Below are 19,545 nucleotides of genomic sequence, written 5' to 3' on the forward strand. Positions count from 1 at the left end.
CATGCCAAAGCTCCATCTGCAAACTAGACCTTTGAAGTCACTCCCCTCTCTCCTCCTGTTCCCCCAAAATTTGTGTCACCTCCTCAGGCAAAGGACCAGACACCTCAGAACAGGGTCACTGCAGCTGTAATGTGATAGAGAGTCCTGAAAAGGCATTTCCCATCTGGGACCTGGTCCCATGAGCTCGTGATGTAAATTAAAGAGACAGGATCCCAAAACTAAACTCCAGTGGTACTCAGCAGTATAGTTCTAGAAACAGTTTTTTCTCTGCTTTTTGAGGAAGCAATACATGTTTTCCTGCAGTAAGTTACTGTATTATGTGATACTTGTGGTTTTTTATTTTATGCATAGATACAACATTTAAAACCTTTTTTTTTACAAAAGTTTATTTTCCACAAGGAAGAGCAATAGGAAAAATTAAACTGTTTTCCACATACTGTTTTCTTAAAACAAGAGTCTACAAGGACATATTCAGCACCAAAACTAAAAACAAACAAAAAAAGTACAAACAGGCATAGAATATAATCTATAAAGCAAACATTTAATATTGCACTTTGTTTCTCTAATGTTTGGATTTTACTTACTTTTTCCTAATTCAGATCAGAATTCTCTATCAAATACTGGGTTTCAACTGTGAACCTGAAGTTTTATAATGCTGAGAATAGACCAATATTTGTGGGAGAGTAATGCCTCAGAATAATTTAAACTGGAAGTCTTTATTTGATAACCTTATACAATTTTTCATCCTAATCACAAAGATGCCAAGTCAATTACTATGATATTGGTCAATCCTGCCTCATATGCAATTTTTCATTGTATTGTGGTAAGTACTTTAATGCTATGTATATCAGCAATTGTTCCCTAGTCTGTAAAAAGAACATAAAAGGAAAAAAAAGTAAAACCACCAAATGCCCTTTTATACCAACAATCCCATCAGCTTTAAAAATTGTCTGGTTGGAGAGGGTAGAGGGAAGGGACATCCACAAAATTGGCCTAGTAACATCATCTCATTTCCTCCTCGCCAATATTCCTGCTCAAAGCCCAAGCCTTTTAACTGAATCACTTAAAACGCGACTCATTTGTATTTTATCACCCTGTTGTCATTTTTGAAACATGAATGATCTTTCATGTTCTCATAAAGGCCACTTATGGAAAAGCCTACTATTTTGTCGCATTTATGAAGCCTTAAAAACAAGGCAAAGGTTTTTAAAAACGAGCACCATGCAGAAACACCAGCCTCCCCTCTCCCACTCTCTTCTGAGCTTTTTTATTGCACAAGGAGACAGGTATTTGATGGATTAGACCTTGATTTGTTCAAATAGTCAAGACCAGAATAGTGTCCCTTTGTCAGTGATCTGTGTTCCACGGTTTCTGAAGAGCAAAGTTGACTTTCATTGTACATCTCCAGCATGTAAGCACTGGTATTTGTTAGCACAGGTAATGGCTCCATTGCACTCTTTTTCCTGTGGCACACTCAAGGGCAAGTGCTCTTTCCATACGGTTTCCTGTATTCTGCATGGATGCATGGTATAATTCAGTGTTGTTTGTTTTAAAGCTCTTGAGAGTGCCACAGAAGATGCAGTTGTCAAAGCACTTCCAGCTAACTCATATTAAAGTATGGCTGGTAACACTGATGTTTCTCGCTTTAATTACACTTCTAATCTTGTACAGTATCATAAACCCTGAAGGTAATACAAAGTGCACAAACTGAGCTCTTAGCATAAAAGAAGCTTTTCCTGCAGTTTGAAATATACTTTCTACTAGACTCATCACATATAGAATTTTTGGTGATTAAGTAGCTATATATAAAAATAAATTTACTTTCCCTTCCTATCCCTACTACTTGAGATATTGATCTGTCTGTGAATCCTGGACAGTGTATGACCACTTCCTTTTAATAGTCTTTTGAGGAACAGCTGGTGTCTGCTGGTGCTGCTTTCATTTATGCCTTTTTTTTAAGAGCTTCACAACTTGAACATCTTTTTTCATAATGCAGAAAGAGAAATGGGAATGAGAAGGATTTGGTAACTTTTGTGTATGTCCTTATTCCAGATCTCCCTCTCAAGTAAAGAACAAAAAACAAAACACAAACACAAAAAAAGAACTAACTCAACAGTGCAACGTAAAAAAACAAATAGCATTCCAACAGTTTGGCAAGTGATGAGTTCACCTGAGATTAAGTGATTTTTAGGCAGTCTGTAACAAAATGCTGCTTTGCGATAATAGTAGAAAGGCAACAAATTCTTAAAAGAAATCAAGAAAGTATACAATCTTGATGAAGTCTATTAGTTTCTTTCTATTAACTCTCCACCCTCCCTCCCTATCCCCATATCTGTTGCTTATCTACTACAGTAGGCTGCAAAACATACAGCAAGAAGGATTGGCTTGAAGGCATTTGATGTTTGTAAAGTAAATCCACAATAGGATCCAAGCTGAGGAGGTGATACATGATCAGCCTACTAGGACAATTCTGAGCATGTGCATACGCAGGTAAAGTCCAGGCTACATTAAATTAAAAAAAAATAAAAGTCAGTGCATTTGTCAAAGTCTGTTACTGTTGGGTTTTTTGTTTGTTTCTTTCTTTTTTGTCAAAGCTTTCTTTTGCTCCTTATTGTGCGGACCACAAGACATAAGAAAGGGGTAACAACTGTCTGGAGTAAATGAGAAAAAGCTGTAGTGACACTGAACCGCACAATGTAAGCAATAAGCATGTGCAAATTTCCAAATTGTAAGAGGAAGGCAAACCTCTCTTAATGTGGTTTGAGTGTTTGGACACACACGACTGTAGGTTAGTAAGGCTGCTCCTAGTATGTGCCAGTATTTAAGAGGGAGGGGGGAAAGCTCAGTTCTTCAAGCATGTGGAGCAGTCCTACAATGTTACTGTAGGCTTCAAAGCATGATCACAGGTTGTTTTCACTTATTCACCACAAAGGCAAGAGCAAACCCACTTTATCTGAAAGTGTGTCTCCACTATGATGCCTTGACCTTCAACATGGCAGGTATGATTCCAAACCCAAGTCAAGTCAGCTTCTTATGGATTCTTTCAGCGAGAAGGACAAGATGGTCTGTCATCTGTGGGCTGATCTGGGTTTGGATCAATCTAAACAAAACAGAAAAAAATACAACAAGCCAATGTATTTTTAGAACTAATTGCTAGAAAATAAATCAATCCAAACACCAAAATTTTTAAGACCAAGACATTCAGAGATGAATGGTATCTCCAGTCCAAAAATTACTCAGGTAACTGAAGTATCTCTAAAAATTAGATAAAATTTGAATTGATAATTACTAAGTATAGTGAAACAATTTAAACTGCATTGATGGTAGCTTAAGAATAAACACAAACATGGAATAAAAAAATAATAAAAAATCTGCTATAGTAGCACAAATGTTCTAAATTATTTATTGCATAGTAAGAAGACAACCAGACTCATTGCTTTAACACGTAACTTAAAATACTAAATTTTGGAAGACATTTGACTTAAAAAGGCACAAAATTATTAGTTAAAAGTTCTTCTATTTAATTTGTAAGTAATGAATCTTGAAAAAACCCATAAAATGTTTCAGAAGTTCAGGTGTACCACACCATTATCTCCTCTTCTTTTCAACCAAAAGATGGAAGTGAAGAACATGGTCTCTAACTTAGGTCTCCAAAAACAATAGGAAGTATAGCTTAAGTGGGCACTATATAGTTTGGTCAGTTATTTTAAAATGACATTTTTAGAACAAAGGAAAAGCTTACTTCTAAATATTTAGGGTACCTAAAATAAAAAGCCACAGAGTTGTATTACGCTTATGTTACAGAAGAGGCACAAAAAACATGCCACTCACTCACTCACTAGCAGATTAAGTGCTTCAAGAGGAAAAGAAACAAGCAAGAGTGGGTGGATCCAGGCAAGATTTAGCCAAAGGACACTATTTTATTTTGTCCTATACCACTGCTTTTCCCTGAAAAATATGAACATGGCTTTTATAGGTTTTGAAGCCTGACCTTGTACCCCACATATTGAGTGACTTTCACAGAACTTAACTTGCAGACAGAAATGTTTGAACTGTTCATTTAGAGAAACCTGAGCCAGAAAGAACACCTTTGTATCTTCTCTGCATGGAAATTCTGACCAGTAATACATACAAAGAGCTGAAAATACAGAGTACTTTTAGAGAGCAGAGGTGAAAAACAGTTTGTTGTGCCTCTATTGACTCACATGTTGGTATTCACTAATGTCATGTATTACATTTATAATGCAATATTACTTCTGTAATTTGCCAAGAGAGTGCAAAACAATTTCAGAATCTCCATGAAGCATTACAATAGTGAAGAATCCTGGGAAATTTTTGATGCAATTTACCTGCACTTCGCTAAAACTAAGCTACCTTTTTGCTTATTTGTCCTGGTTTTCATGAAGTAGAAATAGTTTCTTACATTTATTCCACATGACAGAATTCAAAGAATCAGTGCATTCATAGTTATATTTTAAGGTACCTACTTCTGAATAGAGGGGTGGAGGCAGAAAACGAAACTCCTGAATGTATGCAAACAGTGGTCCTGGAAGCGCTCTCTCAAAGTCATCACAAACACCTAAGGGTGCAAGGCTGGACTGCCGTTGTTCCTCCGTAACCACTTCTGCATAGCTGGGAGGTGCTGCAGGGAAAAGGCACACGCAGTTCGAACAACAAGTTCTTATGCATGTCAAAACATATAACATGATAAATATTAAACTTTTATATTGTAAAATGCACCAGCATTTAGATAAATTACTTCCATGATTTTTACACAGTTACCGAACATGAAAAAAAGGGTAGGTTGCTATAGTTTATTTTACAACTGTGCTCAAATTCAACAGCAGACTGACCATTGTTCATTGTGGCTTAATTATCACCTTCAAATTTGAAGTATACTCAGAATACTGAATTTCTGTTACAAGCAGAAATGACAGAATATTGCACTCCTCTGGACCCCATCATCAGTCTGGGATCTGTACATTAAAACCCCCATATGTTTATATGCAAAAAGAGAGAAGCTACAGAGCTTCTCTGCTGACAAAAGAGATTCCCACTGAAAAGGATTACATTATCCTTTCAAAATGTCTTGGCTACTAAGGATGATAAAGGTCATGCTAACTGCTACTCTGACAGGTTACCCTGATTTACAACCAAGGATACAGTTGGGATACTGGAGGCAGAATTAATTCTGCCCAGGTACAATGGCATTCTGTGCTTTCACTTGTACCAGCTTCCAAGAAGCTGCATTCCACTGCTTGTACACCTGAGAGAGGAAGGCAAAGAGGGGAACTCCATTCTTCCACATAGAGCAAGCAGGTAGCAAGGAAACATCCATGAAGGACCTTCTATGGACCTTATTATGAAGAACGCAATTTGTGTCTGTTTGCAAGACAGCAATGAATAAAGCACACAAAAATCAAAACAGACTTGTTTTGTCAGGTTACCTTCTGGTCTTTCGGGCAGTGTCAGACCAAGCCAATTCATGTTCATGCTACACTGGCTGCTTACACTTGATGTTCTGCTACCAAATGGGTGTAGAGGAATGGTGCCAATGACCAGTGGTAAGTTAAGGAATAAATCCATGGCGCCAGGAATATCCACATATACCTAAAGAACAATAAAAAAGTATAGATTAAAAATAGGTTTGAATGAGCACTTCCTAATTATTACACTAAAATCTCCAGCCATGTGATTTTTCACAAATGTCTGAAATTTCATTTTGTTCATTTTAGAGCCAATGTCCCTGTGCAGATAAATACCCCTACAAGATAAAGGCAGCTCTGTACTCTTAACACAAGTCCTCACATAGAGATGTCACATACCCAGAACACATTTCCTTAGAACATGCAAGATTTAAACTGAATTTACTTATAGAATTCTTGTTAGGACACCTGATGCTAGGCTATGTATTTTTTTTTTAACTAGTCAGCAGTTCACAATGCTTTGTTAACAATTTGCAAGGAATCATGGAAACTACTCATGCTCCAATGATACAACCCAACATACCATCAGTGAATACTCCACACGGATTATACTACAGTCAAGGATTGAAGGAGAAACAGGTGGAATTTTCAACTGCTTGCCATTCCAGGTTTCTGTTTTGCCAGATGACAAGGATTCCCCACGCAGGCTGGCAACAAGCTGTTTGACTTCCTTCATTTTCCCTTTGGCATAAAATGCCTGTGTTTGGTAAATGGCTGCCTTTGGCACCACCACACGGGAAGAGCAGTTCTCAATCTCAGCAAAGATCTGAATTGATTCACCTGAAACAAAGCAACATTTCATTTTTCCTATGTATTTGCAAGGCAGCTGAAGCAAATTTCCATATACTGTGTATTGTTATAAGGCACTGGATGCTGCTAGCAATGCTCCACACTTTGAGCAATATCCACTAGTGCTAGCAGGAGTAAGGTCACCATGAGGTAAATCTAATAGAAAAATGCACAGGCCCAATAAAAGCAGATGTCCTTTAACAATATGGAGACAGAGCAAGCTAACAGAATCAGTCATTTAAAATAGCAAGAAAGATGAATGCAAACCAAAATGTTAAGAATAGTTTAAGTATTTATTTTATATAACAGCAGCTAAGCACACACAGTCATTTTAAAAGGGAAGGAAAAACATTTCCTATAATTACTTCTGTTACGTACCTGGGGTGTAGCCCTTCCTTTCAATTTTGGCACTTAAGGATATTGGGCCTGAGGTACAAAACCAACAACAGAGAGTTTTTTCTTTTGTGCCTGCTTGGGGTGACTGCAAGAAAAAAACAGTATTTTCCATTTAATAGAGTGCTCCATGAATCTTTTAATCTGTTCTAATCAACACCAAAAAAATTTCATTATATACATGCTATGCATTTAGATAAGCATATCTGGTTTTATTTAGAGGAAAAAACCTCAAGCAAATTGCACTATGCAAACCATAAGCTTTATCCTAATTCCATACTCATTAACATTGTTTTTTTTGCTGCACTTCATACTACAGTTACATTTTTAAAAAGTTTTTATACATAAATAAATTTAGCACAGCTTATGGAAAGGCTTTATAGCCTACATATCCCACCATATTGCTGAAGAGCTTTTAATTTACCAGTAAACTAGAATGTCTATCTCTATGCAGTATAGCATTTCAGAAACAGTAACTAAGGTAAAGTACTGTAACCTTGACTCCTGCTATTTCCTGTTTCAAAACGATCCTGTATTATTTGTATTAAACAGACTTTGTTATTTTACATGACATCAAGATTTCGGACTTGATCCTAAGCCCATTAAAGTCAAATGAGAGTATTTGATTTTAATGGAATTTGGGCAAGGCCAATGTCCCCTTGCGAGTCTGATTTTTCACCCATACACACAAGAAACCTATTTCAATGGATTTTGAGATTTTTTTTCCCCTCTCCATAGGAGGTGAATTTGAAGAAGAGTGGGGGGGACTGGAATTTTAGGCCTGATTGAATTCAAATCCTCATTGACAGGAGATGTGATACTGAAATTATTTTAATGAAATGATACTTCAGAAAAAGATTACAGAGCATTGTGATAATTTCTCCCCATTGGTAGAAAGCTATCCATATGAAAATGATCAATTATGCACACCAGTACATTATTTACTTTGCAATTTAAGTTTGCAGTCTGACACATTAAGTCTTTTAAGTGTCACTGCTCTTTCTTCAGAATCAAAGAAGAACGGTTCTTGAAATTTTCCTTCTTACTCACACTTAACAATTTAGTATTAATTAAAATCGACAAAACCATTTTACGTATCTTAAAAGTAAAGCAACTCCAAGTACAGGAAAATGTAGCTTTCAAAATGGAATAATTTACAGAGTTGCAGAACTTATGTAATACTTAGAAGATTGGCTGAAACTAAGTGTCAAGTAAGTATTAGATAAGGTATTAGGTAAAATTACATATGGATATTGTTTCAGTTATTAAACTTCGCTATTTTTTATGCCAGAAACAAAAAATGAATAATTCTGTCAATTCTTACCAGTAATGAAGGAGTGTTGATATCTATATGTTCAAAGACTGTAAATTCCTTCTTTAATTTTACTGGTAGAAACCAAGGCCTATGCAATTCGGCTTTCACCCAATAGCGCACACTGCCATGTCTGCCTTCGAATGAGGTAGCAAGTGGTCTGTGCAGGACACAAAGGTCAAAACTGAGTAAAGTCTTTCTATCTAATAATGATACAATTGATCAAGTCAGTGATTAGTATATAGAGCTGCATTTTTAATGCACTGTAGTACTTAATGTAGAGCATCTCAGAAAAATTCAAGATCAAAGATGGGAGAAAAAATCATCTCCAATTTATCCTATTATAGTTTTTCATAGATTTTAGGAATCAATTAAAGAATTGTACTAGAAAATGCCAGGAGAGCACAGATTTTCTTAAGCTTAAGAGGCCACTTCCACATCTAGGGTAAAGTATGCCCTTTTGATTACCAGTTTAGAATTACCATTAATATCAACCAACTATAGTTTTGGATATCGCCTTCTGTAAACCATTGTGTATTATTTACTTGGTCAGTAGCTCAACATCAGGTTAATTTTAGCTGTAACTCAGCACTTCCATAGTTAGGTTCACCTTAAGCAGAGTAAATATTACAACATGGAGTTCTGAAGAGAGGCTATTTTGAGCACCTTCTAAACTTTCTCTACCCTGATGAGACAGCTTAAAACATTTATAATACCTAAGAAAGTACACATAGAGACATATATGTATTTATATATACACACATATCTATAGAATTATGAAGACTACTCTGAAATTTGTCAAATGAAGGAAGTCTATTTTAAAAGCTGGAAGAAAGATGATGCAGGTAGTATTTCCAGACCTGTGAACATTGTCTTTTTTTACTGTAGTATCATAAAATGAAAGATAAGGCATCTTTAAAGTACAATTATTTCCAATGAACAGTAGTTTTTGTAACTTATTCTCTTTATTTTTGTAATTTTCTAAATAAATAATTTTGTTTAACCATGTTTTGAATACACTGTTATATATGCATTAAAATAAAATATTTGTAACATTTCCATATTTTCCACAAAAAGTAATACTAGCCATGCTAGTGCTTAACTAGAATTATTCTTTCAGTTACAGGTTTGACTTCACTATTTGCACATTTGAAATGTTTAGTTTTAACCCCTAATAGTGCAATTAAAACTTCAGTTTTTCATTCTGTCCCATATTCTGCAGAGGAAAAATCAGTAAGGATGATGCCCGTCTTTGAACTGTTGCTCTGAGGTTTAAGTCAGTTTTGGAAATATTCTATGGACACAAAATAGCAAGTAAGTAGGCAGCATCAAAGTTCAGGCCTTTAATATCACTTTTTGTTTTTCCAGTATTATTAAAAACTGAGTTAACAGCTATTCCTTCATGGCACTTAGAAAGAACCAATGATTTGACCAATGCTTGTGATCTTTTGCTATCTGGCTGTTTCCCTTCAAGTCAAGCATTTCATGTTGATGTTTTAAATGCTTTTTAAATTTTTTTTTGTTTTTTTTTTTTAATGCCTCTTTAAGCTGAAGGAAAAATCAGGACTAGCCTTATTGTTGAGATTTTCACAGAATGCTGAATTGTCTTTAAAATCTCCATGTTCACAGGCCTTCCCAGAAAATCTTACTGAAACTATGTAGAAGTCCTGTGCCATTCACTTTGAAACTATAAAAGTGTTTGCCATCTGCATATTCTACTAAAACCAGCACCTCTAATAAACAACCCTAATATTAGGCAGTGAGCTTATTCACATAAAACTGCCAAATTTTCAGTGACTTTCAAGATTTTAATGACTGCTACTTGCCTTTAACAGCAAAAGGCTCATTTTTTATCCATACTCATACTCCCTCTTTTCCTGTGTATTTGATTTTACTGGAACTTGTATTTTTAGCTCATTTCCATATTTCCAACTCTGCTATGTCCAATCTTACATACACAGTGCCTACATTACATATTTCAGACAGGAATGGGGCAACAATTTTTATCTTACCAGAACAAACTTCTGCTCTTAGGCTTTGCCTTTGTTTTCTAAACCAAATGGGATTTGACAGGAAAATTCTTCTTACTCTAACCACCTATTCTTAAGTTTGTTTCCAACCAGGCTTTCTGCATAAATAGCCATCCTGGGTATATACATCTTATCTGAATAAGAACAACCTCCTCTTTTGTTGAAATCTAAGTAAACTAGCCACATCTGTTCCAGACTTGAGCCCAAACAATTCCACTATGATCTTATCTCTAGTTCTGCTGATTTGCATAACGCCAGTAAATGGTTGAGTTAGAAGGTATTTCAGCCACTCTGCAGGACTTCAGTGACAGCTCAAATTCCTCTCCCTCCTCTGGGGAAGGGGTAATAGGCTGGAATATCTAGTCAGTCAGTAAGACTTGGTAAAAAGAAAGTGAGCAATTAGGCAGCAGTGAGCTCCTTTTTTGTGGAAATCTTTGTAAAAAAAGGATGGGTATATCAGTGTAAAAGCAACCTCTTCAGTTTAATGAGACTGTGTTCTCTACTGCATGTTACAAGCACAATTCCTAATACCATTGAAAAGGTTTCCCCTCCACCCACAGCAGGAGTTTTGGTCAGGTGGGTGGGCAGCAGAGCCCTGTGCAGAGGACTGTGAGGGGGTACTTACGTCTGTGGAAGCTCGAAGCTGAATGCATATTCGTGCCTTCCTGAATGGATGGTGTGAAGGCCTTCTTCTGAATTGTCATCATCTGAAAGAGAAAAAACCCAACATGCTAATCCAGCTGCACACATGTTATACTTTGCGTAGGCTTCTCTTCCAGAAAAAAAGCAATTTGCTCACACACTACAACTCTCAAAGAATGTGATGTCTCAGGAACAAGGGTCTCCAGTCCATTATTTATTAACTGCTGGAATTCAGGGCCACCTCTGACTGACAGAAGGTAGGCAAGACTGCCAGCTTAGAGAGAAGCGGAGGTTAATGTTTTAATATAATCTTGCCTCTGAACAGTGACACAGTTTCAACTGCTGCCATTTCAAGGCCTCCATTCAAGGTCCGTAAAGGAAATCATGCTGCTTTCCACTGCAGTTGCTAGTCAGAACGAACTACAGCTGGCTTTTTACCAGCATTAACAGTATCGAGTCTGCTGCTTAAGATTAAATTTAGAAATTCAGCTTCTTTGTATCTCCTGCCTAGCAACAGTGTCCAGACATTAATCACACACACACACAAAAAAAAAAAAAAAAAAAAAAAAAAAAAAAAAAAACCGTGTGAGAAAGGAGAAAGAGTATATGAGCAACACCCAGAAAGTACACGACTGATTCAGCGGCATAGGAAATGGCAAGCTGCCCAATTAATGCTATCTAGAGCTAAACCTTTCATTTCTTTAATAGATTAACTTGATCTCGCTCAGACAGAGCACGGATACTTTCTGGTTTTATGCCAGGAACGCCAACCCTTATTTATGGGCACGATTATTTGTCCAGTTTCAAATGCCACAAGAAAATTGTAATTTATTCCGACATCAAACTAGAAAAACGCTGACTTGGTTAGAACAAAAGTTGAGCGAAAAATGACTGAGCACCTCGCAGATAAAAACGGCTGGAGTTTTTAAAGGGGTTATAGCGAGACAAAGTGAAAGGCAACAGCTTATGTGTGACGCTCCGTGGCATTAATGGAGGCATGCAGAAGGGTTCTAAGTTTCTATTGTCCTATAGAAGAGCCGATGCTCTACTTCCTGCAGCGCAAATACCGAAAAGCTAAAAACAAATTAACGAAACAAGCAAAAAAACTCTCCTAGCAGCAAGATGTGGGAATAAATACACCTCCAGGACGCAACATTTCCCGTAAGTCAGGAAAATGTGCTGAAAAAGCGAGACAATGTGTCGGCGTGAGGGTGGGCTTTTATACTGTTGTTTTTGCCTTTGGGTTTTTTTTTTTTTTCAGTAAATATGATTTATTTATTTTTTGTTTAATTTTGTTCCGAGGGGGGGAGAGCTGCTTTCGGCTGTGGCTGCGCTGTTCTCCGCCAGGCTCCCCCCCCCTTCCTGCCAGCTCAGCAGTCCCGCCACGCCGCGGTAAACAAGTGCTGAGCTGTCAATCAGCGCGGGCTGGAGCAGGAGCCGACCGGCCTGAACCGGCGCGCGCGGAGCGCCGCCAGCCCCGCCGCTCTCACACGCTGCGTGCACTGCGCCCGCCGGCTCCGCACCGAGGGCGGGCCCTTCCGCCACCCGCGCCGGGCCTAGACCCCTCAGGTGATGGGACCGGCGACAGGAGGCGGCAGGGACGAGACGGAGGGCAGCGCATCCCCCTGCACTCTCTCTCTGAGGCGCTTTGCGCCGAGCCAGCGCCCCGGGGAGAGGCCCCGGCCCGCCGGGGGCAGGCAGCGAAACCTGCTCCCTCACCCCCGCCGCCAGCGCCCCGCCAATCAGCGGCGGGCATCGCCTTAGCAACAGGGCAACAAACCACGGCCGGCCAATCAGGGGGCGGCGGGGGGCGCGGCCGGGCCGCGGGTCTGCGCTCGGGGCAGTCATTGAAACGCGGCCGCCGGCAGCGGCTCCATGGGGCCCCTGTCCCACCCGCTCCCACGCGTGCTCCCCCCGCCACGGGCGGCTCCTGCTTGGCCGCAGACTCCCGTCGCCAAGCTCTTGGAACCCGCGGTGCAGAGGTGCGGGAAGTTATGCGGGCGAGTGATTACTGAGGTGGTGGCAGGAGATGGGTGGGAGCCGCAAGTCACCTCGTTAGAGCGGTGTGCACGAGACTGAAGCCAATAAAAAAAGTCCCGAGTTCTGCTACAGCTTTGGGCTCGGGTATACTGTATGAAGGGCTCGGTGCCGCCCGGAGTTGTTCAAAAATTACATTTAGTATTTTTTCCAGAAAGAACGAGAAATATCGCATCGCTGCAGCATATATGATGCATATTCGGGGGGGGGAAAAAAAGGAGGGGGGGACAAGCAGCACAAAAAAATTACATAACCGGTTTTTAACATTATTTTCTTGCGCTGGGGAATTAAGTCATCGCCACCACCTGACGCGTGCGGCCAATCTGCGCGGAGCGGGCGGCCCACCCCCCTCCTCCAAAGCCGGTCCCAAACAGGATTGAACCGCTTCGAACAAAGGCTGCGAAGTTCGGAGGAAAAAGAAATAAAAAACCACAGACAACTCCGGGCCTGCCGCTTCCACCCTACCCGGGGAAGGGGTCTGCACTTGGTGGGGACACCACGGCGGCTCGAGTGGGAAGTGGGGAGCAGGAGGTCCTCATCTCCCCAGTTTTGGGAGAGATGCTTCCATTACGCAACACCACTTCCCCCCTCTCTCTCCTCCCCCTCCTTTTGCTCCTCATCAAGGGCTTTTCGGACACATCTTTACATCGCGGTGACCACCGTTGCCGAGAGGGGTGTAGGGGCAGCCCAAGGAAATGAAAGCTTTTTATCAGGGCGAGGGTAATACTGAAATGAGGAAAAAATTACACGTGGGGTGGTGATATGTCAAAATAAGCCAGGGAGACTTTTTTATCAGCCAATAATCAGCCATCCTGAAAAATTCATTATATTATCACCCCAAGAGCATCAGCAGAACCCCGCACGTGTCAGAAAGTGTGGTTTTGATGCTTTCACTGTGTTTCAATTAGGATTCTGCCAATAAAGTCCGCTGCCCATCTGGCTGTGATTTTACAGCTGTTTTTCGCCACGAAACGGCAAATCCTACTAAATATCACCAGAGGGGAAAAAAAAACCCACTCGGAAAAAAAACCTTATTAATATATAGCTGTACTGAAGGGCAAGTAGTTCAAAGGGAGTCCTCTTACTTGCAGGTACTCTGCAAATGCATCTCCTATATCTAACTCCATCACCAAGATACGACCCTAGGCATGTCCGGCTCTCCAATGCACCCATTAAAATATAGGGCTAAACCGGGGTGACACAAAGATGCATGCTTTTTTCCATTAAAAAATTAGGCAGCACAGTTAAGGGCAGTCCTTACCTCTCTCGTGGCCGATCAGGATGTCTTTATGGTTGAAATATTCCACTTCTTCGGTGTAGTTCTGTGTATAGGCAGTGTTGGATCCAGCATTCCTCGATTCAGTCCAACGTACTTTAGCGTGCCCCCTCGCATGGATTTTAAGGGATTTCACTCTAATTTCCCCAGTTACTTCTAGGCTGACCCTTCCTGAGACTGTATCCCCGCTAGAGTAGACGGGGACATTGCTGTCATTCAGACAGTCAAAGCTTATCGTCAGACTCTTCACCTTCCCCAGCACCATGGTTTTATAGCAAAGTGTACAAAAATAGACTGTAAGAAAAAAAAAAAAAAAAAAAAAAAGGGGGACTGGGGAAGCCAAAAACAACCAACCCCGAGCCCCTGGGGCGCAGGGGTGCGGCGGCGCGGACCCTACAGGCGGCTCATGGGGGCGGTGGGGAGCCCCGGCCCCGGCGCGGGCGGCGCTGGTGCCGACGCGGCGTCTCCCCACAAAGGCGCTGCCGCGCCGCCGCCGGCCCCGCCTTATAAGCCTTGTGACAAACAAGCGCGGGCGCGCATGCGCCGCCCCGCCCCGCCGGGGCAGCCCCGGCCCCGCGGCGCCGCCGCTGCCTCCGGGGAGCGCCGCGCTCGGGCGCTCGGACGCCGCGCAGGTGGATGCTCTGTTACTGCAGTCGGCCGCCCCAAGGAGGATGGCAGCGTTCCAGCCTCTGGAGGAGATGAGAGTTTTACTTCAGTTAACAGACCTTTTCTGGAGCTGGAAGATTCTCCCTTCTCTTGGTCATTGGGTTTCGGGTTTGTTTCGTTGGCTTTGAATTTGGTTGGTTGGTAGGATTTTGCTGCTTTGGGGGTTTTTTGCGTTTGTTTGGTTAGGTTTGTTTTGGGGTTTTTTGTTTGTTTTTCTCTGTGTGTTTGTCTAAAGACGGGAAAGAAGGGAGCAAATGTTGATAGGAAATGATAGAAAAGCATGGCAAGAAATAAAAAGGAGTCCTGGCTTTTGGGGTAGTATGTATTGTACTACCTGAGAATCTTCTCAGTAAACTTTTGAAAATCAGTACTGATTCATTTGAATGTAACTATTGCAGTATCAATGGCTATCTAGTAATACAAATTACATTGTTGCAAATCCGCCCTGGAAACGCTTCCAACTGTTGATTTTATTTTTTTTTCATTGTTATTACTTTTGGTAGTTCTGTTTCTCTAGTAAACACTCTGCGTTTGGTTATTTAACGTTACATTAGCTAATTCTAGCACACTTCCCTGCTGACACAAAAGTTTCAGTGAAAAGTATGATGATGGTGGATGACACTCCCCAAGACACCGTGTTTCGGGGCTACTAAACTGAGATACACTGCTAACGTCTCTTGCCAACAGTTAAGTTTTGAAAATGTTCGCCTATTCTGTCTGGGTTTTTTTCTCAAGTGAAAAAAAGTCACATTTTCCTTGGCCTGGTGGATATTCTCATGCGTTTTTTGTGGCCAAATGGGTTCAAGTCTCTTGTGGGCAAATTAGGACTTTCTGTGCTTTTGCACCATCTCGTGGTAAGCATTCATACTTCCTTAGCTCACAGAATCATAGAATCATTGAGGCTGGAAAAGACCTTCAAAATCCTGAAATCCAACCATAAAGGAATACTTGCAAGAGAAGCAGGGGTGATTTAATTCCTCTTCTGACAGTGCTTTTCCTGTTCCTCTCATGCCTTCAGACTCAGGTGGTCTCTTCAATGTGTTTATTTGCACATTTTTCTTCTATTCTGTAATAGAATAAAAGATCATCTTTAAAAGATGATTGTTTCTTCCATGAGTCACAGAGGCCACAATTCCATGGTCTCCAGTTGCCATAGGACTTGAGAAAACTGGCAGCCAGCTGGGAGGCAGCTTTCATCCACAGGGCTTGGGCCATATCTCCTGTCCTGTCAGTTCTGGGCTAGTTCTAAATGTTCACCTACCCAAGGACAAATCTGCAGACATGAGAAAGAGCAATTGCATTTTCCAGGAAGCTGAAGATACAAATCTATTATTCCGGTGGATATTCATCTGGATTTTAAATATTTTAAAGATCTAGATGGGTAAGGAAGAGAATTATCCTACTTGCATTTGCCTATTCCGCTCTTGTTGAGGAAGAACAAATTTCTTTCCTAAGCTGCTGCAAATCATCCTCTGTATATACCCTGCAGACCTCATAGCCCTGTCTTATCTCCCCTTTCACTAGACACCAACCACCTCCTAGATCATCACGCTTTCTGTATGGTCATATGTGATTTAAATCTGGACCACTGAACAGGCTGACCTGATTTAGTTAATCATGCCTTATGCATACTAAACTTCAGATTGACAGTTCTGCAGAAGAATCTATGTATGTGTATGTATGCATTTCCCACATCTTCCCAAAAGTCACACATACTCATTCAGCCTCTGCTGCTCTTTTTAATTCTTCTAGTGTATTCATTTTACTTTTGTGTTCCTAAAATATACACTTCATGCCACCCTGTGGCAAAAATGGTGAAGTGCCAATGCTGCCTTTCACCAGTCTGTGGCCTCTGCATTTCTGCAAAACTGACATTTCTCTGTGGAGTCTTCGTGTCAGAATCAAAAAAATTTAAAATGAAAAAAAAAACAAACCTGAATTTTGGTTTTATTTAAATGGAGAACATACTATGAGGTGTAGCCAAAAATATTTAGTAGAGTTTTTTCCAGAGGTTTAGCTAACCAAATATTAGTTATTCTTCAGGATTTAAGTTTTTGCATTTCTGGAATGAGCTATCTTCTAATTAAATATTAGAAGTTTTACAGATCCTGACACAGGATTTTAAAAATCGGTTGCAAAAATGATTAGGTCTTACCATCTTAGATCAACAATAGACAGTGAAGACTTTGTACACGAAGCATTCGGAGCCTCCACTAACCTTTTACAGGCCTTATGCTTGATGCAGTCCACAAAAATTCACATAAAGTTTAAAAAAATATTTATTAATTAAATCAATTAATTCACTTTTTTTTTTTAACTGGCAAAACACATGAAGATGATGGTGTCTGCTACTGGAGTCAGTAGCTCCAATGAAAATGGCAATATTATAGCCTCCATAAAGGCATAAAGATTATACCTCATTTTACAAACCCTTTATTGAAACTGGCAAGCTCTCCCTTGTTTGTCTTTTCTTTTTTTTTTTTTTTTCCTCTTGGAACTTTTAAAATTATTTCTATTTTTAAAATTATTTTCTTATTATTTTTAAAAAACAAATTATTTTAGAGTTTGTTGTGTGCCTGGTTTTGCACTTTCATAGATGCTTAGAATTCCCCCAAACTCCGTGTGACCTAATGGTATATTCATGCTGAAGACCATTCAAAATTCAGAGGTTATGTCCTTTTAGCATCTTCATAGCTATTCAGTCTTCTCAGTGTGCACTTGATAAATCTGCAAGGGTGGGTGTAATGCATGATGATCTTGACAACAGTCATTACATTTTTCTAAAAGCAAAGCCAGAAAACCTTGGAATGTTTTCCTGACTCATTAATAAACTACTGTTAGCAGGAAGATCCAGGCTTTGATCCCATCTTCTTACAGACCATCCTGGTGTCAGACCAGGCCTGGTTTGGTGTGGAGACAGTGTTTGCCCTCCCTGTGCAGTTCTTTCCTTGTACGGCAAAGAATGGGCTAGAGTGAGTGTCAGAATAGAAGCTATGTGTTTTCTGAAGGTTAACATGTCCTTATCAAAGGGACAATCCTGAAAAGTAAACACACATTTCAAAGTGGTTTAAGTATTTTTTGCAGTGAATGAATGAAAAATGTGAAATGTTCTCCTAATGGACTCATTTCTATTCATCCTTGTTGTATCTGATCTCAAATCCATTCATAAAAATAAGAGAAATAAGATTTGCCCCATCATACCTGTTGTGAGGCTACATTTTTGAAATATTGTCACATTAAAATGGAGAGTGGTGAGATAAAAATATTGATTTATGATACTGTAGATCTATGTACTGAGTACCTATTGCCAAAACTCCTGCATTCAGAAGGATGTCTACAGACCTTCCTTTTGGGCTATCTCCATTGGAACAGTTGTTCAGCCTGTCAGAGCTGTAGGAAAGAAGAGAAAATTTTGCTAAATAGCCTTCCTTTGGGCTTGTTTTTTTAATGGAGAAATAGTAAGTGATGGAAAGAAACTTGGAGTTTGGGAAACTGTTTCCTGGATTTGAAAGATCCAGGATTTGGGAACAGCTTTTTCTGGTATTATCTGTATCCTTGGATGATTGCATTTATTATTGAGAAAGAATGTGCTGTGTTTCTGATGATTCTGCTTTCAGAAGACACATACTGTAAAAAAAGTATTCAGTCTCAAAACTCAAACATTTTGTGAAATGTTTATTAATTTAGGGTTTTTTCTTTAAAATATTTTAGACAAAGTTGAGTTCTGACATGTATTTGCTATTAAAATCAGAACATCATAAAACTATTAATTATGTTAAACTGAATGTTTGCTTTGAAAAATTACTGCTGGTGCTGTTGAACTGAGAAAACAGTCAAACACATACTTGAAGCAATCTGTCCTGGACAGCATGACCAAAGGACGAGTAACCAATTATGGTTACAATCAATAATATTTAACCATGTGTGTCAGAAATGATGATGGACAGTCAAACAAAGAACAGAGGCAAAAATATTTAGAAGGTATGTGGCTGAGATCTGCACTGGGTTTGGTTGTCCCTGTTGTTATTCTCTGCTCCCCTTAAGGCTTTTCCCCCTTTTTGCCTTGGAGCCACTTTATCTGCTGGTTCCTCCCAAGTCCTTCACCTTGTGCCAAAAGGGCTGGCTCTGTGACTAAGCTGAGGAGTGTGCCTAAGCCAGTCTTGCATTGATTCAAAGCCATTCAGTATTTAGCAGCAGTGTGGAACCCTGGGAAGACAGCAGATGCCCACCAAAGACACTGTATCTCTCCTCAGCTGAACAGGGGAGTCGAAATATAACAAAAGGCTCACGTGAATGTAAGGACAAGGAGGGATCACGCACTAATTACTGTCACAGACAAAACAGGCTTGACTTGAGGAAACATCTCTGCTGCTCCTTCTTCCTTAGTGAGGACTCCTTATGCTCTTCCTTTCACTGGAAGGATCTTTCTCATGGGAGATAGTCTTCCATAAGCTTCTCCTGTGTAAGTTTTTCTCATGAGCCACAGCTCTTCATGAACTGCTCCAGTGTGTGCCTTTTCCACTGGATCAGTCCTCCAGGATGCTCCAGTGCAGGTCTCCTGTGGGGTCACAAATTGTCTTGGGTTGCAAATGCAAGATGTGGCCGGTGGTGTATATTCTATTGCCATCTCTTAGAGGTGGGGCAGTTATCTTCTGTTGATTTGGCAACCTGTTAAAACCAGGTGGGGCAGTTTTCTTAAACTCTTCCACAACCCATCCTCCCTCAGGGGAGAGATCTTGTGTTAATGAAGTCACTGCATGACTGATAAAATTACATCATCCCATTGGGTGATGCTCCACCCAGGGGGAGAGCCAAGCATTCCTACTGGGATATAATCTGGTATTTGGAACACCACAGGCAGCCTTTTCTCACTGGATTCCCAGTGGAGCAGTTTTCTTTTCCACTGGATTCCCA

The 19,545-nt window shown here is 40.1% G+C and overlaps 1 protein-coding gene across 2 annotated transcripts; it reads right to left on the reverse strand.

The window, feature by feature from the left end:
• Positions 1-520: 520 nt before the first annotated feature.
• ARRDC3 (arrestin domain containing 3) lies at positions 521-14,420 on the reverse strand. 2 transcript variants are annotated; one of them, XR_007780431.1, is made up of 8 exons: positions 13,951-14,420; positions 10,636-10,717; positions 7,993-8,140; positions 6,654-6,756; positions 6,010-6,266; positions 5,448-5,610; positions 4,488-4,680; positions 521-3,100 (listed from the first exon to the last, which is right to left on the reverse strand). XR_007780431.1 is itself a non-coding variant. In XM_009095779.4 (8 exons), the coding sequence occupies exons 1-8, from the start codon at positions 14,228-14,230 to the stop codon at positions 3,044-3,046; spliced, it is 1,245 nt and encodes a 414-aa protein (XP_009094027.1). In that variant the 5' UTR covers positions 14,231-14,420; the 3' UTR covers positions 521-3,043. The 2 variants fall into 2 exon arrangements, 1 of the variants encoding a protein (XP_009094027.1); XM_009095779.4 differs by having other exon boundaries at positions 4,488-4,642.
• Between the last annotated feature and the right edge of the window lie 5,125 nt (positions 14,421-19,545).

The sequence above is a fragment of the Serinus canaria genome, chromosome Z (genome assembly GCF_022539315.1).
Source record: "Serinus canaria isolate serCan28SL12 chromosome Z, serCan2020, whole genome shotgun sequence".
Taxonomy (NCBI): Eukaryota; Metazoa; Chordata; class Aves; order Passeriformes; family Fringillidae; genus Serinus; species Serinus canaria.

Coding starts and splice junctions, on each gene's coding strand:
- ARRDC3 (XM_009095779.4), bottom strand. CDS start 14,230: ATGGTGCTGGGGAAGGTGAAGAGTCTGACGATAAGCTTTGACTGTCTG. Junction 8,141..10,635: donor AGCTTCGAGCTTCCACAGAC/GTAAGTACCCCC, acceptor TGTCCTGCACAG/ACCACTTGCTACCTCATTCG. Junction 3,101..4,487: donor CTCCACCCCTCTATTCAGAA/GTAGGTACCTTA, acceptor TGTTTTGTTTAG/ATTGATCCAAACCCAGATCA.